This window comes from Tamandua tetradactyla, chromosome 6 (assembly GCF_023851605.1).
Source record: "Tamandua tetradactyla isolate mTamTet1 chromosome 6, mTamTet1.pri, whole genome shotgun sequence".
Classification (NCBI taxonomy): Eukaryota; Metazoa; Chordata; class Mammalia; order Pilosa; family Myrmecophagidae; genus Tamandua; species Tamandua tetradactyla.
Window position 1 is genome coordinate 4,963,212 of NC_135332.1, and position 22,929 is coordinate 4,986,140.

At 37.4% G+C, this 22,929-nt stretch overlaps 1 protein-coding gene across 2 annotated transcripts in view; it reads left to right on the forward strand.

Moving 5' to 3' along the window:
- The window catches only part of DDX42 (DEAD-box helicase 42), a 65,148-nt gene that overhangs the window by 36,821 nt on the left and 5,398 nt on the right, over positions 1-22,929 (forward strand). Inside the window, exons 4-17 of one of the 2 annotated variants that reach the window (XM_077163556.1) lie at positions 5,535-5,596; positions 6,922-6,958; positions 7,787-7,936; positions 12,632-12,736; positions 13,756-13,875; positions 14,730-14,906; positions 15,404-15,532; positions 16,136-16,235; positions 16,790-16,837; positions 17,340-17,437; positions 18,238-18,514; positions 19,496-19,722; positions 21,203-21,313; positions 22,526-22,627. In XM_077163556.1, the coding sequence (XP_077019671.1) occupies positions 5,535-5,596; positions 6,922-6,958; positions 7,787-7,936; positions 12,632-12,736; positions 13,756-13,875; positions 14,730-14,906; positions 15,404-15,532; positions 16,136-16,235; positions 16,790-16,837; positions 17,340-17,437; positions 18,238-18,514; positions 19,496-19,722; positions 21,203-21,313; positions 22,526-22,627 (1,743 nt within the window). The remainder of the gene's footprint in view (positions 1-5,534; positions 5,597-6,921; positions 6,959-7,786; positions 7,937-12,631; positions 12,737-13,755; positions 13,876-14,729; positions 14,907-15,403; positions 15,533-16,135; positions 16,236-16,789; positions 16,838-17,339; positions 17,438-18,237; positions 18,515-19,495; positions 19,723-21,202; positions 21,314-22,525; positions 22,628-22,929) is intronic. The other variant, XM_077163557.1, reaches the window with a different exon arrangement.

Consider the following 22,929-nt stretch of genomic DNA (forward strand, 5'->3'; position numbering starts at 1 on the left):
GTATTTGAACTTGAATGAAGATTTTTTTTTTAGCCAGTGTTTGAGAAGATTTATATAGGCTTTAAAAATCTGTTCTACAAATATTTGTGATTTGTTTTGTTTTTTTTAGAAGAGAGATATTTTACTTTATTTGAGTTTCAGTGTGATGGCTATTTTTTTTTAGCATTTAAAAAAATTTTATTAATTAAAAAAAAATTACAAGAAACAAACATTCCCAACACATACACACAGCAATTCCCAATATCATCACATAGTTGCATATTCATCATCATGATCATTTCCCAGAATGTTAGCATCAATTCAGAAAAAGAAATAAAAAGACAACAGAAAAATATAACAAACAGAAAAAAAAAAATGTTTACAGGCCTAAAGGCCATACCCCTTACTGATCCCTTTCATTGATCACTAGCATTTCAAACTAAATCTGTTTTAACATTTGTTCCCCCTATTATTTATTTTTATTCCATATGTTCCTCTCATCTGTTGACAAGGTAGATAAAAGGAGCATCAGACACAAGGTTTTCACAATCACACAGTCACATTGTGAAAGCTATATCATTATACAATCATCATCAAGAAACATGGCTACTGGAACACAGCTCTACATTTTCAGGCAGTTCCCTCCAGCCTCTCCATTACATCTTGGATAACAAGGTGATATCTACTTAATGCATAAGAATAACCTCCAGGATAACCTCTCAACTCTGTTTGGAATCTCTCAGCCATTGACACTTTGTCTCATTGCAGTCTTCCCCCTTTTGGTGGAGAAGGTTTTCTCAATCCCTTGATGCTGGGTCTCAGCTCATTTTAGAGGTTTTCTCAATCCCTTGATGCTGAATCTCAGCTCATTCTGGATTTCTGTCCCACGCTGCCAGGAAGATCCACACCCCTGGTAGTCATGTCCCACATAGACAGGGGGAGGGTGGTGAGTCTACTTGCTGTGTTGGCTGGAGAGAGAGGTCACATCTGAGCAACAAAAGAGGTTCTCTTGGGGGTGACTCTTAGGCTTAATTTTAAGTAGGCTTGACCTATCTCCTGTGGGGTTAAGTTTCATATGAACAAACCCCAAGACTGGGGGCTCAGCCTATAGCTTTGGTTGTCCACACTGCTTGTGAGAATATCAAGAATTCAACTTGGAGAAGTTGAGTTTTCCCCCGTTCTCACCATTCCCCGAAAGGGACTTTGCAAATACTTTTCCATTCACTGATCAGATCACTCTGGGATTCATCAGGGCATCACCTGGACAAACCAACAAAGTTCCATGTACTTAAGGTATTCAATCAACTATCTACATAAGTTATATTAGGAGATGCACTAGTCAAAGTATAGATTTGTACCAAATAAACATTTTTGCTTTAGTCTCACACATTAGTTGAAATTTTAAAATATTAATACCATCTATTTTCAGCACACTGCAGTAATGACATTCTTTTGTTCTTCCTCATGCAAAAACATTTTTTTAATTTGTACATTTAGTCACTATCATTATACCCTCTAGGCATTCCTAGATTACACCATCTCAATCTTTATCATCTATCTTTCTTTGTGATTTCGTTTATGCCTCAGCCCTCCTCCCTCTATCATTCTCATATGCAGTTTCATTCAGTGTTTTAACATAATTGTATTACAGTTAGGTAATATTGTGCTGTCCATTTCTGAGTTTTTATATTCAGTCCTGTTGCACAATCTTCAGCTCCAGGTACCCAATATCTTACCCTATTTCTATCTCCTGATGGTCTCTTACCAAGGAAATATTCCAAGTTTATTCACTAATGTCAGTTCGTATCAGTGAGACCATACAGTATTTGTCCTTTTGTTTCTGGCTAATCACACTCAGCATAATGTCCTTGAGGTCCATTCATGTTGTTACATACTCCATAACTTTATTCTGTCTTACAGCTGCGTAATATTCCATCTTATGTAAATGTCACAGTTTGTTTAGCCAACTGTCTGTTGATGGACATTTTGGCTGTTTCCATCTCTTGGTAATTGTTAATAATGCTGCTATAAACATTGGTGTGTAAATGTCCATTTGTGTCCTTGGCGTTGTGTCCTTTGAGTAGAGACAGCCTATAGATGGGTCTTGTTTTTTAATCCATTCTGCCAGACTATGTCTTTTGATTGGAGAGTTTAATCCATTAACATTCAGTGTTCTTACTGCATGGGTAGTACTTCTACTATTTTGCCTTCTGGATTTTATATGTCATATCTAATTTTCCTTCTTTTTACCTTTACTCATAGTCTTCCTTTCTATACTCTTCTCCACACCTCTCTCTTGTCTTCGTATCTGTCTCTAGTGTTCCCTTTAGTATTTCTTGCAGAGCTGGTCTCTTGGTCACAAATTCTCTCAGTGATTTTTTTTGTCTGAAAATGTTTTAATTTCTCCCTCATTTTTGAAGGACAGTTTTGCTGGATATAGAATTCTTGGTTGGCAGTTTTTCTCTTTTAATAATTTAAATATATTGTCCCACTGTCTTCTCTCCTCTATGGTTTCTGCTGAGAGATATGCGCATAGTCTTATTGGGCTTCCCTTGTATGTGATGGATTGCTTTTCTCTTGCTGCTTTCAAGATCCTCTCTTTCTCTTTGACCTCTGACATTCTGATTATTAAATGTCTTGGAGTATGTCTATTTAGGTCTATTCTCTTTGGGGTACGCTGCACTTCTTGGATCTGTAATTTTAAGTCTTTCATAAGAGTTGGGAAATTTTCAGTGATAATTTCTTCCATTAGTTTTTCTCCTCCTTTTCCCTTCTCTTCTCCTTCTGGGACACCCACAACACATATATTCATGCGCTTCATATTGTCTTTCAATTCCCTGAGTCCCTGCTCATATTATTCCATTTTTTTCCCTATAGTTTCTGTTTCTTGTTGGATTTCAGATGTTCCGTCTTCCAGTTCAGAAATCCTATGTTCTGTCTCTCGAAATCTACCATTGTAGGTTTCCATTGTTTTTTTCATTTCTTCTACTGTGTCTTTCATTCCCATTAAGTTCTGTTGATTTGTTTTTTCAGACTTTCAGTTTCTTCTTTTTGTTCTTTCCTTGCCTTCTTTATATCTTCCCTCAATTCATTGATTTGGTTTTTTTTGTTTGTTTGTTTGTTTTTTTTGACATGGGCAGACACCAGGAATCGAACCCGGGTCCTCTGGCATTCCAGGCAAGCGTCCTTGCCTGCTGAGCCACCGTGGCCTGCCCTTGATTTGGTTTTTGATGAGGTTTTCCATGTCTGTTCGTACATTCTGAATTAATTGTTTCAGCTCCTGTATGTCATTTGAATTGTTGGTTTGTTCCTTTGACTGGGCCATATCTTCAATTTTCCTAGTGTGATTTGTTATTTTTTGCTGGTGTCTAGGCATTTAATTACCTTAATTAGTTTGTTCTGGAGATTGCTTTCACTTCTTTTATCTAGGGTTTTCTTGCTGGATGAATTTGTTGTCTATCTGTTCTTTGACATTCCGTTCAGCTTTATCTGGACCTTTAGCTTGAGTTTTGTTTAACAGAAGAGAATTTTTCAGTTCTTGTTTTCTTGTTTCTTGCCCTGCTTGTGTGGTGCCTTTCCCACACACACACTTAAGGAGGGTCTACTTAGATATTATAGACCCCAGCCAGATTTTCCCAGACCAAACTGGCCTCCTATCAGGAGGAAAGAGTCACCTGTGTTGGTTTTCCCTGAGGGTGAGACCCAGCAAGTTGAAAGACTTTCCTGTGGAGTCTCTGGACTCTGTTTTTCTTATCCTGCCCAGTATGTGGCGCTTGTCTGACTGCAGGTCCCACCAGCATAAGATGATGCGGTACCTTTAACTTTGGCAGACTCTCCCTGCTGGGGGTGTGGTGGAGACAGAGGAGAGGTTGTAGGCTGGTTTTAATGGCTTCAAATTACCAAGCCCTGGTGTCTGAATTCCTTGGTAGAGGGATTCCACCTGGGTGGGGCTTCACCCCTCCCCTGGGGAAGGCACAAGCTCCAGATAAGCCCCCAAAAGAGCTCACTTCTGCCTATACCTGGGGCAGTTGCAGCCTGAAAAGTCCTGCCGCTGTATCTAGAGGCAGTCAAGCCTTTGTAGATACATAGCCACAAAAACCTGTGTTTCCTTCTTTTTTTTTCCCCCTTTTTCTGTCAGTCCTGCCCCCTTGGCGCCGGGGCAAAAATGAGCAACCTCTGCTTTGATCAGGTTCGCCTAAGCTGGGGGTCCATTTTTAGTAGTTAGAATTTGTTAATTAGTTCCACAATTGGCGTTTGATTGTGCCCAGTCCCTGCTGCTGGTAAAGTCCTTTTCTTTCCCCTCTGGGAAGCAGCCTGTGGGGGAGGGGCGCTGGTCACCGCAGCTTTGGGAACTCACGGTTCTGGGGGGTGCTCGCAGCCAGTCCAGGTGGTCCAGACTGGGGTACGCTGTGTGTCCGGTCACTATTGTGGCTCCGGGAGCTGTTCTGTACTGTTTCTGGTTATTTAGTAGTTGTTCTGGAGGATGAACTAAAATGCGCACATTGTTAAGCCACCATCTTGACCCAGAAGAGCTGTGATTTGTTTCTTATATCACATTGTTTATGTCTTCAGCTTAGTTATAGTCTTCAATATATTTAACATTCTCTTTCAATCCCTTGAAAAGTGGGTAGTTTGCATATAATACTCTTTTTTTAAAATAATTCCTCTTTATTGCGAACATTTGATTAGATCGAACACCTGACATGCCAGATTGTATATAATGGTACTTTTCTTACTCAAAGCAGCCAGAAAAACTCATGTTACTATATAATGAGAAATAGTTTTGTAGAAAATGTGTAACCATGGGAAACTCACTGAATTCTTCTGGCCTCCATTTTCCATCAGGTATAAACAAAGGAGTAATTTAAGTCAGCAGTTGTCAATTTTCTATATATAAGCATGGCCTGTGGAAAACATAAAAATTGCATCCTTTTAACTAGCCCTACTGGTAATTCTGATGTGAATGGTTTTGAGCCACGCTTTAAGAAAGGCTGATTTTCCTGAATTTAAGGTCCTTTACAACTCTCATTTATCATTAATTTTAAAAGAAAAAGATGATCAAAATTTGTGTATTTGTGAATCAAGCATTTTAGTTCATTTTTCTATGCATGGTATATATACAGGTAAAAATAATGTAAATCATATATAACCAAGTATTTACAGTATTTGGGTGTTTCTCATTGAAAATAATTATCAAAATGCAAATTTAGGGCGGGCCGCGGTGGCTCAGCGGGCAAGGTGCTTGCCTGCTATGCCGGAGGACCTCGGTTCGATTCCCGGCCCCAGCCCATGTAACAAAAACGGAGAAACAGAATACAATAAAAACAAGAAAATGTTTAAAAATGTTTCCCTTTCTTCCTTCCTTCCTTCCTTCTATCCTTCCTTCCTTCTCTCTGTCTTTCCTTTAAAAAAAAAAAAAAAAAAAATGCAAATTTATTTTTACATCTGGCTAGCTATGATAGCACATGTTCCAGTCTAAAATTTTTTTAAAGAACTTTCCCTTTCAATATTTCCCCTTTATATGATTAATTCTGTGTGGCGTTTTATTTTATTAGGATCAGGCAGCTAGAGACATGAAGAGGCTTGAAGAAAAGGACAAGGAAAGAAAAAACGTAAAGTAAGTTGTTTTCTTCTCTCTCACAAAGGTTACATGAAAATTGCTTAAGTATTACAAAACCTCTTTCCCCAACGTTTATAGAAAACAATTTTAAAGTACACAAATGTCTTTACTTGAAGTTTTTCCTATGTCGTGAATAATATTTCTGTATGTACATGTAGCAGATATGACCAAAGTCTTTGCATTTACAATAATTTAAAAGTATTCTGTTTGGTAGAATAGTATTTGGAGTTAAACTATAAATAGTTGTGTAGTAAATACAAGGAATAAATTACAGGGAAACATAACTGAAGTTTGGGTTTAGTTTTATGAGTCTTGTCCTAAATTAATATAAAGTAGGATAAAAACTTACCTGATTGGTTATGAGAATAACGGTGATTATATCATAAATAGCTATGTATATCAATAATTAAACTTCATTTACTTTAATGCTTTAGCAACCAGTCAGAACTTAAAATACTTTGCTTTCTGAAAGGGGGAGTTCTCCTCTTTTCCCTGCTGAACATACTCCTCCTAAGGCTTTTGTACCAGGCACTAGAAGTAAACATAGTTGGGCTTTTTTTCTCGTTCCTCTTGGCTGTCAGTGCTCTAGGGCTTCCCCAAGGTTCCTGTGCCATATGGAAGATTAACTCTCTCCTAGGTGTTTACTGTGAATTACATCCTCTTCCAGCTACCCTGCACTGGTGATGTTGCTTCCTTGGGATAGCCAGTGCACTAGTTGAGGCAGAAAGTCTGACAATAAGGAGATGGTTGAGGGAACTAAGCAACCATACTTTCTGTATCTCCTAAAGGATGCGATGGGTTCTCTTAGTGAGTTGATGTAGTTTTTCTCTCTGACCCCAAATAACTTATGCTGGTTGAAAGCATTTACTCCAGAGCTTTAAATCCTAGGGAACATTAAGAACATTGTGGTGATCTTTTCTGTATATACCATATGTATGCATTTAGAATTCACAAATGGAAGCAGGATTTGTTTATATTTATATATGTGCTTTTCACAATTGCATTGTGTTTGTTTTGTGGGGTTGGTAAGGCTAGGATCCTTTGGTATCTATCTATCTTCAGAAAGTTTTTGCTTTTTATACCATTGTTAGTAATTGTGATTGTTTATCATCCCTTCCAAAAGGAATACAAACTGAAGTTTGTAGATTGAAACCACACATATATGTTGGGTGGATAGTTTATAGTGTGCTTATTGCTGTTTTGTTATTGTTAGTGTTGAGAATTCCTGTGCTGTATGGAATTCAACACTAATCTGTTATAAGTATGGAGCTGGGTTTGGGGAACATTTGCAGGGAAGTTTGTTTCTCCGCTTGTTTTTCCAGGGGTATTCGAGATGACATTGAAGAGGAAGATGACCAAGTGAGTTCCTATGCAGTATTTCTATCTTTTATTTTTACCCCACAAAGTCTATACTAGGGGACAAGCTAGAACTTGTCTTCATTGAAATGGCTATTCCTGACATTCAGCAGGGAATATACCATTTGGCTTTTCTACTGCGTGACCAGTTGGTAATATAAAGATTCATGTGGCTTTCTCCCATGTTGAAGATGGAATTTTTGATCAGCTATGACACAAAAACAAATATGAGCTTTATTCTGCTTAAATTTTCTTTTAAATCCAAAAATCAAGAAAGTAGAGTGGTGTGGGAACTATTGATGGCCTCTAAAAACATCTGACCTTTACCTCTTTGTAAGGGTTCCGTTTGTGTTCCTATATTTCAAGATGGAACATTAATTTAATGACTGTCCTTTAATTTTTTTTTTCCCTACTGTTCAGTTGTGGGATGGTGAGAAGGGAAACAGAATGATTAGTAGCCCTTTCCAGGTTTGTGACCTTTCTAATTAGTGTCACTTTCCAAACTTGGATTGGTAAAGCCATAGCATGTGTTCTACGGCCTTGTGCAGAGTAGGTTGAATTCCCACCCCAGGAAGGCTGTGGGTCAGACAGATCTTTTAGGCTTATGTTAAACAAGATAATTCATTTTGTGGTACCAACTACCTCATTCATTTCCTCTGATTGTCCCTCTGAATACTGCTATTGTTAAAGGAATCATTGCTAATAAGTCCTAGCTTGCTTGGTAGGTATTTAAACTGAGCAATCACCTGGTACACTGAATGCACTAATTACACAAGCAGAAATGTTCTCTGTCATACTTGGGTCTGATTATGCTTTTGTGCTTTCCTGCAGGAAGCTTATTTTCGATATATGGCAGAAAATCCAACTGCTGGTGTGGTTCAAGAGGAGGAGGAAGATAACCTGGAGTATGATAGTGATGGAAATCCAATTGCACCTTCCAAAAAAATCATTGATCCCCTTCCTCCCATTGATCATTCAGAGGTATGTGCTTCTTGCAGAATTTGATTCTTGCCTCAAGTTGACAAAGTTTTCTTCAGCTTAATATTTAGGTTTTCCCTCTACTAAGTACTCCTAATTCATACTCCTTATGTTGTGGGAATACTTATTCTTTGGGATCTTGTCAAATCTGCTAAGTGGTTGAGTCAGGAATTCCATAAGGCTTTACCACAGCCTGTGTTGTTATTGAAGGTACAGCTAAATCACTTGTAAATCATTGCTATAAATCTTTACTATTACTGTCAGATCTGGAGCAAATGACTTTTCCCTCAAAATGGACGCAGAAGTTACAGGTTCGTTAAATCAGGAAAAGAGAATGAGGATATCAGTATACCCATTGAGGGGGTGGGGGTGGGGAATGCTTTGCTCAGGTTAAATATCAGACTGAATTTGTATACCCTAGTAATTCTAAATCTAAAGCATTGTTTTTCAAAGTATGGTCAAAAGATCTTGGAGGTCCTTGAGACCTTTTCAACAATGTCAAAACAGTTTTCATATTAAATTAAGATTATTTATCTTTTTCACTGCACCAGCATTTGCATCAGTGGTGTAAAAACAATGGTGGGTAAAATTGCTGATGCCTTAAGCACAAATCAAGTCAGTGATAACAAACTGTTGTGGTAGTCATTATATTCTCTGCCAGACCATTTCAGTTTTCTAAGAAAGCCAGTTTCACTTAAGAATGTTCTTGGTGAAACAGTAAATATTTTTCTTATTAAGTCCTTGACCCTTGAGTTACATGTCTTTTTTAATATTCTGTATGACAAAGTGGGAAATATACATAAAGCATTTCTGTTGCATATCAAAACATGATATGTCAAGGGAAAGTACTTATGTGTTTGAGTTGTAAGCTGAGTTAGCTTTTTTTTGTTTTGCATGGAACACCATTTTTACTTGAGAGAATGAATGACACTTCATGGAAAATAGTTGGTAGTGTTTTTCAAGTTTTCAAGTGAAAATTAGAATTTGGAAACTTGTGTCGTCCGCAATAAGCTTTACAGCTTCGATGGTAATTTTTTTTATTTTAGTCTTGTGTAAAGAAATGTGTCAACAATTGCAAGATATGCAAACCTCAGTGAACCGATATTTTCCAAATGACCAGTGCATGATGTTACAAAATCAAATCTGAGTAAAAGATCCATTCAAAGTATGTGTTAGGCCAATAGATTATAATGTAACAGAGTGTGAAAAGTTCACTGGTATAGTTTCAGTTTACATAAGCAAATAACGGTTAAAAAATGACCACTTGTCGGGTATTAGTGTAGCATCAAAAAGAAGTATAGGGGCGGGCCGCGGTGGCTCAGCGGGCAAGAGTGCTTGCCTGCCGTGCCGGAGGACCCCGGTTCGATTCCCGGCCCCAGCCCATGTAAAGAACAAACGGACAAACAAAATATAATAAAACAAGAAAATGTTTGAAAATGTTTCCCTTTCTTCCTCCCTTCCTTCCTTCTATCCTTCCTTCCTTCTCTGTCTTTCCTTCCCTTCCTCCCTTTCTCTAAAAAAAAAAAAAAAAAAAAAAAAAAAGAAGTATAAATATCTACAAGTATCTTTAAAGCCTATTCCTTTTCCATTTACTTTTGTGAGACTGAATTTCCTTCCTGGACTTATCCAAAACAACATAAAGCAACAATTTAAATGCAGAGAAGCTGTTTTCTTTTAAATGACACCTTAAAGAAAGTTTCAAAAACGTAAAACAGTGCCACTTTTCCTAAGAAATTTCTTTTGGAAAATAAAGTGTTTTAAATTGACATTAAAGTATAATGGGTTTATTGTTTTTTTTTTAAGTGAATTAAATATATTTCTAAATTTCTTGTTTCTTATTTTATATTGTAAATATCAATTGATGTAACTCACATAAGCAAAAGCTCATTGTGTTTTTGTTGTGTAAATGAAAAGGGAGCCTGAGACCAAAAAGTTTGAGAACTGATAGTGTAGATTACAGTATAGGTTAGATTCAATTTTTTAAATGTTTCCTTTTGCAAAGATAATACCTTGGTATTTTACATGTGGCAAGTAAAACTAAATAAATGAAACTGACCTAAGGAAGGTCCATGAAAAAAGGGTGAAAATCAAATAAGAGAAACACAAGTACTTGAAATAATCACCTAATAAACTGAGATGTTTGATAAAGAGTTCCAACTTCATCATCATGCTGGAGTATCCCACAACTGTCCTAATTCTGCCAGGAAAGACCAGAAGTAAGGAAAGAAGGAAAGAAAGGGACAGCAACAGACAGTATTACTTCAGTCTCTCCGTGGAGAGAAGAGCTGTCTCTTCTCATCAGTTGGACTTGTTGCTTACTCTACCACTCCATTTCAGATGGGTCTCCTTATCTATCCCAAGGAAGCCCATAGTTTTCAGCTGCTGTCTGTTGCACATCATCTTTCAAATGCTTTTCATAACTTTTCTGCCTATATCAGTCTTTCGCATTCATTTGTTTTGGATACATTTATGAAGAAAGACAAAAAATTCTTGCCCTTGTTACACTTCCATTCTGATAGAGTTAGAAGAAAACTAGAGAAAATCCCCTTGCAGCTTAGTGCCAAATCCTAGATGACAACAAAAATTTCTGCCTATGTATAATGCTGAATAGGAAACTTAAAATTTTTTTTTTTTACTTTTTGTTGATAATACATAGATAATTTTAAACTGCATCCCAGAATTATAAATAATTTGACTACATATAGAAGGCTTAAATTCTCTTTTAATAATTAAGTTTAGGGTTCAGTTCCTGGTGCCTGCCCAAGCAAAAAGAAGTGAAAAAAATAATTAAGTTTATAATAGACATTTTATGATGTCAAAAAGAGAGTCATTTAGCCAGATTCATATGTGGTGGTATGCCTGTTTGTATCATTAGTACAGTAAGTTATGAAAGAAGTAGCAGAAATGATTTATTCACTCTTTGAAACTGGAAATGTTTGGCCATACATTTTTGAAAAGTTACATAAATAATTCCATGTTTTTAAAAAGACTAGAACTCCCTCTAAAGGCAGAGCTATTTTTAAAGGAAATATTGGAAATGTGTTTAAATGACTAGACATAGGCAAACAGCTTACTTCAAAACATATTTAAGTACTTCTGAGGCCTTTGGCATTACAGAGATTCCTTCATTTGTTTCAACATCATTCAAATCTGAGGTGTTCATAGGAGTGTCTTTAGGAAGTACGTTGGTGTTTACATTGAAAATAGGAATGGGGAAAAATACTGGCTATACTTTTGGGGATGTATGTCTTGAATGAGTGAATTCTTTTGTTCTTTCTAGCTGGTTTTGGCTTTCTTGTGTAAAATTTGTAAAAGGTTATTTTGCATTAAAATCAAACTTACATCAAGTAGAGATATGAATGGAGCTGATCTGGATAGGACTGAGGTATATCAGAAGACCAGGTAAAGGTTGGTATCATATCATCCATATCTTAAAACTTCAACCTTTGTATGAGACTAAAAGGAGAGATGTTTATTTGGTGCAACATTTATATTTTGGGTAGTGCATTTTGCTAATATAACTTGTATGGTCAGTTTAGTTGAGCACTATAAGTACAGGGAATCTTGAATAGAGCATGAGATTTTGTTGGTTTGTCCAAGTTAGTGTGATGCCCTGATATCCCAGAGTTATTTGGATAGTGAATAAATAAGTATTTGCAAAGTCCCCTTAGGGGAATTGGGAGAACGGGGGAAAAATTCAAGTTAGCCATTTTGAGAATTTCTGATATTCACACAGGTAGCGGAGACAACCAAAGCAGTAGGCCAAGCCCTCGATCTTGGGGTTTGCCCCTATGAAACTTATTCCTGCAAAGGATAGGCTAAACCTACTTAAAACTAGGCCTAAGAGTCACTACCAGAGAACCTCTTTTGTTGCTCAGATGTGGTCTCTGTCTGTAAGCCAGCATGGCAAGTGAAACCCACTGCCCTCCCCAACCCTCCCCACCACAACATAGGACGTGACGCCTAGGGGTGTAAATCTCCGGGCAGCGTGGAACAGAAATCCTGGGATGAGCTGGGACATAACATCAAGGGATTGAGAGAGTCTTGACCCAAAGCAGGGAGAGAGAAATGAAATAAAGTATCAACAGCTGAGAGATTTCATACAGAATCGAGAGGTTATTTTGGAGGTTATTCTTATGCTTATGCTAGGATATAGATATCCCGAAAAGTTTATAGCGTATTTGAGTGACTCAAGGGAAGTACCTAAAACTGTAGAGCTGTGTTCCAGTAGCCTTGTTAAAGATGGTTGTATAATGATAGAGCTTTTACAGTCTGACTGTGTGATTGTGAAAACCTGTGTCACATGCCTTTTATGTAGGTATGGACAGGTGAGTAAAAATGTATTAAAAAAATAAATAATATTGGGGAAACAAAGGTTAAAATAAGTTGGGTAGATGGAAATACTAGTGGTCAATGAGAGGGAGGGTAAGGAGTATGGTATATATGAGTTTTTTCTTTTTCTCTTTCTTTTTCTTTTTCTGGAATGGTGCACATGTTCTAAAAAATGATCATGGTGATGAATATACAACTGTGTGATGATATTGTGCGCCACTGATTGTACGCCATGTATGGAATGTTTGTATGTTAAGAATGTTTATGTTTGTATGTTGTTTATCAGTAAAAATATTTTTTAAAAAAATCAAACTTACAGGATTGACTCTTGAATTCTAGACTAACTTTGAATAATTGGACCTGCAGATTGACTATCCACCATTTGAAAAAAATTTTTACAATGAGCATGAAGAAATAACCAACCTCACCCCACAGCAGTTAATAGATCTCCGGCATAAGCTCAATCTTCGGGTAAGACAACCATTAAACTGAATATTTTATATTGATGTTAATCAGGTATAGTATTATTGTTTGACAACCATTAAACCAAATATTTTATTAATGTTAATTAGTTCAGGTATAGTATTATTGTTTAGCCAAATTAAAATAACCTTAAAGTTCTTTCTAATGGTCCTTGAACTAACTACTTTTGATAAAATAACAATTATATTTCTTGGCTTATGTTTCTTGATTTTATTATCTCAGTCCTCAAGATGATATTTTAGGATAGGATGATTTTTTTCTTTGATGTGATACACACGAATGCTGTATGTGTTCAGTCATCTTTCTATATAAATACATTAGAACAGATGGTCATTGTGCTCTTTAGATCAATCATTAAGTATTTCTGGAATGTGTACCATTTGTTGAATACTGTACTGGGTGTACTAGAGTTAAAGGGTGGAAGTCTACATACATCTTCAAGAAGAAACACAATATATATGAACAACATATTAAGTCTTAAAATATTTCAAATTAAGATATATTTGCATCTCAAAATATATACAGTGTACTTGAAAAAAAAATAGAGAAGAACTTAATACCTCTGAAAAACTTGCATGCACTAATTTCAGGATAATAGTTTAAATTACCCACCAAAGTATTGAGTTACACATTGCTATATAATTAGGGTGCTGTTAGGTATTAGTTAAGTGAAACACACACCGGTACTATGCTGCTGTTTACTTTGGTGTGGGCAACTTTCTAGCCCATCTGCCTTACCAGTTGCTGCATGATGTTTGAGCTCTTCTTTTTTCTGAGAAAGGTCACTTGCACGTGTGTGTATGGTGTATGTTATTTGAATGTACGTGTCTGTTTTCCAAGAGGTACCTGGCCGCTTTTCTTTTAAAAATGATACAACAGAGTTATGGCTTATATTTTTACTTTTTTGTATCCAAGCTGAATGCTAGAAGCAGGTAAATACTGTTAGACTTCAAATGCTATTTATTTTTTAAGTAGAAGTCATTACTGGGAGTTGTTTTTATCTCTAGGTCTCTGGTGCTGCACCTCCAAGACCAGGAAGTAGTTTTGCTCATTTTGGGTTTGATGAACAACTTATGCACCAGATTCGGAAATCTGAGTACACACAACCCACTCCAATACAGTGCCAGGTGAGTAAAACATGAAAGAAAAATGAAGTAGAGTGATATTCAGAAACTATAGTCATTTTATAAATACACAAAGCAGCAAAACAGTGTTTAGTGGTTAGAAAGTGTCCAAATACTTCCTTTATGTCAAAGTCTTCAACTTTTGCTTTAACTAAGGGGGAAAAAATTAAAGATTCTTAATAAACTCAAAAACTCAAAAACTTTGGGAGCCTTTAAAAAATAAAGAGCAAGAATAAATGACCACTCCAAGAAGTTGCTAAGGGACTGAGAAATGTTCTCTTGTATCTGATAAATGCCTTGAAAACACAGTATGAAGAAAATATTTCATTAGGACCCAAACCTAACAAATAGATTTGTGAATGGACAAATTTAGTACTAGCAATTACTAGGCATCCTTTGTCTGTGGCCTGAAAATTCTCCCTTATAGAAAATAAGGGTTTTGGTTTTTCCTTTATATATAGAATTTATTCATTCGTATACAGAAAGAATTTTCAGTATATGAATAAAGTAGTCTGTACCTTCTCAAAGGATGTAAAATTTAAAAATATTAGCAACCAGTGCCATTATAGATTGCAGTATTTCATTCCTGTATTTCAAGCAAAGTAGTGTCATCCATGTTCTATAAATGGTGGCTGATCCACATGAAGAGAATGATAATATTACTTCCTTTATAATTAAGGAGCATATTGGAATGCCAGATATTTCTTGCTGTTCCATAGCTAGTATGTATAGGTCAGGATATTTTTGTTTCATTGGAAATGAATGTCATTAATAGTCATTTATCCTTCCCCTAGATTTCCTTCATTACATCTTTGGAATTGAAACTTTAGAGTGAATATACTTTATATTTTCTCCAGGGTGTGCCTGTGGCATTAAGTGGTAGAGACATGATTGGTATTGCCAAAACAGGTAGTGGAAAAACTGCAGCCTTTATCTGGCCCATGTTGATTCATATAATGGACCAGAAGGAATTGGAACCAGGTGATGGACCAATTGCAGTGATTGTGTGTCCTACGCGGGAGCTTTGCCAGCAGGTAGGTACTTTTATAGAATGCTCTCATTCACATGTGAACTAGTGAATGACTAGCTGGCCAGTCACATAGGCAGAATTACCAGGAAGCTTTGGATAGGTGTTTTGTGTTAACATATTTTCAATATAGCCAAATACCACACTTTCCCCTATAAACTACCATTTTAAAAGAGAAGAAAAACATTATTATGGTGTGAGAATTGTTTCAAATGTAAGCTCCCAGTTCTTTCCTGCTGAGTTATTAATCCATTTTGCTTGGTAGAAAGGCAGTGGCAGGGTTAGGAAGAGAAATGAAGAAAAAATGAATAATTAAGGCAGGATTTTAAATAGCTTGTTGAGATGTGAAATGCTATTCATTTGCTGATTTTAAAGCATGTTCTAGCTTTTGATTTTCTATAACATAAAACATATTCTGTATTTTTCAGAACTCCCTTTAGGGTCATGAGAGAGGTGTTAGTGTGTAGTGTCTTGTTTGGTAATATGTCGTTAACCACTTTGTAGATCCATGCAGAATGTAAGCGGTTTGGGAAAGCATATAACCTTCGATCAGTGGCCGTATATGGAGGAGGGAGCATGTGGGAGCAGGCCAAGGCCCTTCAGGAAGGGGCAGAGATTGTTGTGTGTACCCCAGTAAGTATGTCTTGGGTTTGAGTAGCTTCTCAGCCTTTTTTGGTGTGAAAAAATGGTTAGTTACTGGAGAGAATTCTACTTAAAATGATAAAGCTGGGTTGCATATTCCCTGTTGAGCGAAACCTGTGGCTTTGGTTTACTTGTGATTGGCTGATTAAAATAGCAGTCCAGGAAGAATCTATGTGGCATACACATCAGTAGCTGCAAATTCCCCTCGATTTCAAATAGGTTTTTTAATGCTCTCCTAGAAATTGGATCCGTGGTTACCTAGTGTTCAAGAACCAGAAAGATAGAGTATGGTCACAACTGCCCAGGAGAGTATATTCTGGACATTAAAACCCACTAATTTTCAGAATGCCTCACAGAAATCGTTCTGACCACTTTCCGACAGACTTTAAACACAGTTAATGTAAAGGAAGAATCTGTTTTTTCAAAATTTCTGTTCTCTTGGGCTACATACATAGTGCATGAAGTCTGAGCGTGTTGGACTAGTTTCCATCACAGTCCAAAACTGGAGTATTAGTACTTCTGCTAGGAGCACAATTTTAGAAAGTTCTTATAAATTTTTTACATTACTGACTGTTCACTTTCTGGATCTCACAGGGTCGACTAATTGATCATGTGAAGAAGAAAGCTACCAATCTTCAAAGAGTCTCTTACCTTGTGTTTGATGAAGCAGATCGAATGTTTGACATGGGTTTTGGTATGCTTTGAATACCAGTTTCTTTTGTCACTGTCATCAAGTTAGTAGCTTTCTCTGTGCCTTTCTGTTCTCTTTCTACATTTTCTGTGTGAGAGAAGCTAAAAATGCTTCTGGATAGGGTTAGACTATAGAGATATATCTAAAGGTATTGATGTTTTCCGGGTTTCACTCAGGTACAGTGTGGTAGGCTTTTTTTGAGTTGACTGTGAAAGTACTTTTGCATGAGAGGGAAAGTTTTCATAATTCTTTTCTTTATTTTTATTCATAATAACCTTTGATTGTGGTGAAGTTCAGTGTTCTTGGATAGGTGAATGTCAAATCCTCCTTGACTTACCCATTGTGTGAAAACTCTAAAAAGCTGTCTTTATTGAGGAACACAGCTGTGCCCAAACCAGCTGGGTGAAAGAGAAGTTTTTCCAAGTTTCATGCTGAATGATGTGTCTTAGGAATTTCAAATCTTTAAAATTTTTTTCTTTACTAAAATGACTTTCTCCAGGCACCCCAAATTGTAGGACAGGCTTATGATATTAATTTTACTGTTCTGCTTCTTCTAGAATACCAGGTGCGATCCATAGCAAGTCATGTTCGTCCTGACAGACAGAGTATGTATGAAGCAGCTTTGTTAAACTACATTGGTACTCAGAATAAACACCTGTTTATTTTATAAGTGCTCCCTCTATGGAAACAAAAATGATCATGTGTACTGGTGAGAACCATGAAAAGGAAGAGATGATGACAGTTTATCTGAATGAAAAGGGCCTTAGAGAGCTTCGATGTAATGTTCTCATTTTTATAGATAAAGCCAAGGCTCCAAGATTAAATGACTTGCCCCAGTTTATAGAGTTTTATCAGTGGGTAGAGGCATGACCCAGTACATACTGATTCAAGTCAAGAGCACTTTCCTAAACTATTCTGACAACCCATATCTTAACCAAAATTGTAATAAGAAACAGAATAAAGGCAAGTCTTTGTAAATCAATTTTCTAACCAAATTTAAGGTTCACATGGGTTTATTTAAACAGTAATTCTGCCAGTAGGAAGCTTAGTGGATATTCAATAAAGAAATCTTACTGTTTATTTAACAGAATTTATTTTGCCTTTTAGCTCTCTTATTCAGTGCAACTTTTCGGAAGAAGATTGAAAAATTGGCCAGAGATATCCTTATTGACCCTATTCGAGTGGTGCAGGGAGATATTGGAGAGGTAACCCTAAGCAGGGCTGGATGGGACTCCAATGGGTTGGTTATTTCTCATATTGTGGAGTCATGGAATTAATTTCTCAGTGTTGTGACAAAAATAATAATGCTTTTATATATGTACAGATGTGACATTTGTGTTTTACATTTATAAGTGGGATGTCGATAAAACAAGATTGGCAAAATGTTGATAATTGTTGAAGCTGGGTGATGGGTATATGAGTTGATTTTGTTCATTTCACTTCTTTTTGATGTTTGAAAATTACGTTATTTTTAAAAGCTAAGAAAATAAGACTACCAGTGAATTAGAATGGAACCGAAATTGTAAATAATTATTACAGGAAGCCTACAGGAGGAGAGTGGGGTGATTTGAAAGGCCTGGGGAAAATAAGTTAAGATTTCGTTTCTTACCCTGTACGTGTGCTCTATGTGGAAGAAAATTCCTGTGTTATTATCATATAACATTGTCAGTATTTCTTGAGTGCCTTCTGTGTGCATGAGTGACTTTACTAGGATCAGCAAATGGGAGGGACAGAAGTTTACTTTATTTAGGAATAATCTGAATTATGTATCTGAATAGGAATTAATGCTTACAAATTAGTTAGCTATATGCATCAGGGACATGGAGAGCTAAGTGTTTGAGAGTCAAGGTAAGTTTTGAGCTGGGCTTGATTGCTGAAGGAAAGGCCAATAAGAAGAGGAAGATTGTTTAAGATTCTTCCGGATACAGAAAATGTGATGCCTGGTCCTGTGACACGCCCTGTGACACCAGTATCACAATCACCTGTTTCATTTCTTCTTTCTCAGGCAAATGAAGATGTGACTCAGATTGTAGAGATTCTCCATTCTGGGCCTAGTAAATGGAACTGGCTTACCCGGCGTCTGGTGGAGTTTACCTCTTCAGGGAGTGTCCTCTTGTTTGTTACTAAAAAGGCCAATGCTGAAGAGCTAGCCAATAACCTTAAACAGGAGGGTCATAATCTTGGGCTGCTCCACGGGGACATGGATCAGAGTGAAAGAAACAAGGTCATTTCAGATTTTAAGAAAAAGGACATCCCAGTCCTGGTGGCTACAGATGTTGCAGGTAGAGTATGAATTGCCCCAGTAAACTTAGGTTCCTGTGCTGTAAGGGTGCCCATTCTTACTATTTAATACCTACAATATCTGAACAAAGTTAACTGAAGGAACTCTGCTGGCTGGGCTGGCCACACCCCATGGAGCAGTAATTCAGAGCATTTTTACAATCTGGAGCCCTGGGTACCACTTCTTAGTTTACTGTTTCCCTCTAACCTATACATCACAGAAGCCCTGTAACTAAAGGGCATCTGGAAAAAGTTGTTGAGGCACTTATATCATAGACTATGCCCTTCTGGTGTGCTGAATATAGTAGATGCCTTAAATTGGTTCTGTAGTTATGTACATTTCATTCAAGATCAGAAATTTTTTTTTTTTGAGGGTGAATTTTTTTACTTTGTTTTGTTGAGTTTCAAGAGCAAGCCTTAAAAACTGTATTTTCTTCCAGAAAAGAGATTCTTTTCAGCTTCAAAACACGTTTGATGTTTTGATTTTTAATAATATTCCTGGTGTAAAAGAGAGGGCATGGCAGCGTATTGAATACAGAAGATTTAAATCCGTTACATGTAGTGGTTTAGCATCATAGACTCTACAGTAGCAGCATACAGGGTAACTCACATGTTTGTGTCTCAGATTACCAAAGCCATGCAGTTTGCCTCGATACAGAAAATGTGAGTTCATAAGAGTGCTAGCTTCTCTGGTTACTGTAGTCTTTTTTTTTTTTTTTTTTTTTAAAGGAAAGACAGAGAGAAGGAAGGAAGGATAGAAGGAAGGAAGGAAGGAAGAAAGGGAAACATTTTTAAACATTTTCTTGTTTTATTGTATTCTGTTTCTCCGTTTTTGTTACATGGGCTGGGGCCGGGAATCGAACCGAGGTCCTCCGGCATAGCAGGCAAGCACTTTGCCCGCTGAGCCACCGCGGCCCGCCAGGTTACTGTAGTCTTTTGACTCCAGATGAAGAATAAAAAGATTTGGTTGCTTTTTATTTCAGCCCGTGGTCTGGACATTCCTTCGATTAAGACTGTCATTAACTATGATGTGGCACGAGACATTGATACTCATACTCACAGGATTGGCCGCACAGGACGAGCAGGCGAGAAGGGTGTGGCATATACCTTGCTAACTCCGAAAGACAGCAATTTTGCTGGTGATCTTGTCCGGAACTTGGAAGGAGCCAATCAACATGTTTCCAAGGAACTCCTAGATCTGGCAATGCAGGTTAGGGGCTGGGCATACTTCATATTGCTCCAGGTTGTAAAATTAAGTGTAAAATTTAGCAAGCCTCAGACAAATAACATAGAAACTCAGGGTTGGCTAGTGCTTATGAGGGACAGATTGGGATCATGAGACTTTAAAATTCATCTGGTCTGTTTTCCCATCCTCTCAATATCTGTGTTGAAAAGCTATTCCTTCCTTTGTGCTAAAATATGCCCCTCTAATTTATCCCTCTACATTATGAGTAAACTTAATCTCAAAGATGGCTTCTATTCTCCCTACTGCCATTTCCCCCAAAAAAGTCTTCTCTTTTTGAGGGCTAAAAATACGCAGTATCTTATACATACATAGTGCCTCTTAGATTTCAGTTCTTTGATCATTACTACTCATCCCCTTCTTCCTAGGTGTGGCCCAATCCAAAACTGAGGTGCTCTACTAAATTAAATCTTAAGCTGTGTCAGTACATGCAGTCCCAAAATTGCAAACGGTTGTATTTTCCATAGTCTTTTCGAAGTTAGTTGGAACTCTAGAATCTTGTGTTCTGATAGTAGAAACTGTTACATATAGGCCAACTCACAGAACTGTTAACCTGTAATACAGTTGTAATATGGTACTGCCCAAGCTTCAGGGCCTGCTGTGCAGGAGAGAGAATGATGTTTCCTACCCCTTTTGTGAATATAGAGAGCCAATTTTAAACTAAATATTTGAGCAAGATACGGTATGTCTTTGACATTCTACTACATCTCTTTTTGCACCTCAGGCATCCTGTGCTCTCATAGCGTCACCTTCCCTGATCAACACCTTTCCCAACCTGCCCATCCTCTCAAGTTCTCCACTTTGACAGTAACATGTGATTGTCAGATAAAGCTTTATCCTCAGAGATGTTTGTCTTCCTAAGAGAATGTGAATAAACCTTAGTAGTAATTCTGGCAGTGGTCAAGTTAAGTGAAAACTTTTAGGCTCTATGGATAAATAAAACTTTCTGTGTGTGGCTACCAGTCGTTCTTGATAGTCTGATCCTAGAGTTCACTCTACTAAGCCCCACTTAAATATAGTTTTTTCCCCCTCAACTTCTGATCCCATCAGTTATTTTAAAGTTCCTAGTTTTATATCTGATGGTAAGTATAGATTACTTGAGAAATAGAAAACAAATTCATTGTCTTTAAGAAAGTTAGAATTGACCATAAGGACTCACTTACATTCTGGGCTTCTTTAATCACTTCCCTTCTGGGAACCCTGAAGGAAGAAGCAGTCAAGGAAGCCTAGATAAGTATCTTAGACCCCTGATAAATTTGGTTTTGTTCAAATTTAAACTACCAAAAAGAAATTAATCTCTACTTCTTGTGAACAGCTCCTCCCTTGCCATAAATACTTTAGAGGAAGTTGAAGCCAGAAGTTCTTTTTTGCTTTTAAATATCCTCCTTGATCATGTCTTGTCTTTCTCTCCGTCCCCTGGCCTAACTTTGAATCATACTCAATGTAGAATGCCTGGTTTCGGAAGTCCCGCTTCAAAGGAGGGAAAGGCAAAAAGCTGAACATTGGTGGAGGAGGCCTAGGCTACAGGGAGCGGCCTGGCCTGGGTTCTGAGAACACGGTGAGTCGAGACTCCAGTCATGCCTTTAGAGTTGGTCCTGAGTTCTGGATGAAGTTAGGATTATGGAAGACTGCCTCAGTGAGTTCAAATCCCTGCCAAAATGGGGCTTGGTGATTAATCTGCTAATTAAGTGAATTTGCTTGTTCTCAATGTTGTGACTTTTTACTGAAGAAGCAGCTGTGTGTACTTGGCTGGTTAGTCTTGCTCAGGATGTTCTAGACTAGCAGTGGTTCTCAAATTGCAGTTTCTGGACCAGCAACACCACCATTGCCTCAGAACTTTAGAGAACTGCAAACCCGTGCTCCTGCCCCAGACCAACTGAATCAGAAACTCTGGAGGTGGGGCCCAACAGTCTGTTTTCATAAGCCTCTGATAACACTGGCCTAGAGTTGTGTTAGAAAAATATTGCTGTAAGGTGTCTCTGTAAGCTCTGGCTTTCTCTTGTAATTGAACTCAGAAATATTTCCTATATTCTAAGAAATAGATTCAGGGAGAGAGGGGAGAGTTAACTTTTCTTTCAAACCAGAGAACAAAATGTTTCCCTAATTAACTTTCTTAATTGCCTTATTTTCTGTTACTTTGATTCCTAAGCCAGGAAAGAAAGCTGCCAGTCTGCTTTCCTGGAGCATTATAGTTTACCTTCTGTTTTTGATACTATATTCTCAAATTAAAAGTTGTGGTGATGAAAACTAATATATAGATTGAGCACTTAATATGTGCCAGGACCATGCCAGGCAATCACATGTATTAACACAGCCTTTGTAACAACCTAATGAGAGTAGGTTCAGGTAATAAAACTGAGGTACACAAGGTTACACACTGCTGACTGTTGAAGCTGGGCTTTAGATCTTTATGATCTAGGCTCAGAGCCTGAGCATTCACACATATGCTATACTAACTGCCTCCCAACCTTTTCATTTTTTAACTTTATTTTAATATAATTATGTGTGTATAATACCACATGATCAATTTTGGGCATACTTCCACTGCATTTCTGATTGAGGATTGATTCCAAAAAACAATTATTGGGATGAAAAGTATAAGCATTTAAAAATAGTTACTGTACCTGTTCTTCAGTATAAGAAACATTCTGAAAATATCAAGTTCTTATTATAGCTCCCACTTACAGAGTTTTCAGTATTTGGAGGCCTGTTCTATGGCAGTGAGCCTCCCTAATTTTCCATCCTCATGGTGTGTCTGCTTATTTTTTAGGATCGGGGAAATAATAACAATGTAATGAGCAACTATGAGGCCTACAAGCCTTCTACAGGAGCCATGGGAGACCGGCTGACAGCAATGAAAGCAGCTTTCCAGGTCTGAAACAAGCATGTGGTTAAGAGCTTTCGACAGTAACCCATGGACAGTGTTGAGGGAGTGTCATCTTGAGGTGATAGCTGGGCTTGTGAAGGCTCAAAGTTGGATGTAGGACCAGCATTGCTTGGGCTTTTAATCTCAATTTAAGAGTAGTTTATCTGAAATGCAGTGTAGAAACCACTCTTGGGATCTACTTCAGTCACACCCCCAGAGCCCAAGACTGTGGTACTGTAGCAGGATTTGTATTCCCTCCTCACTGTAATGTGGTTGAGAACAATTGTCATCTTTATGGCTAAGAGAAG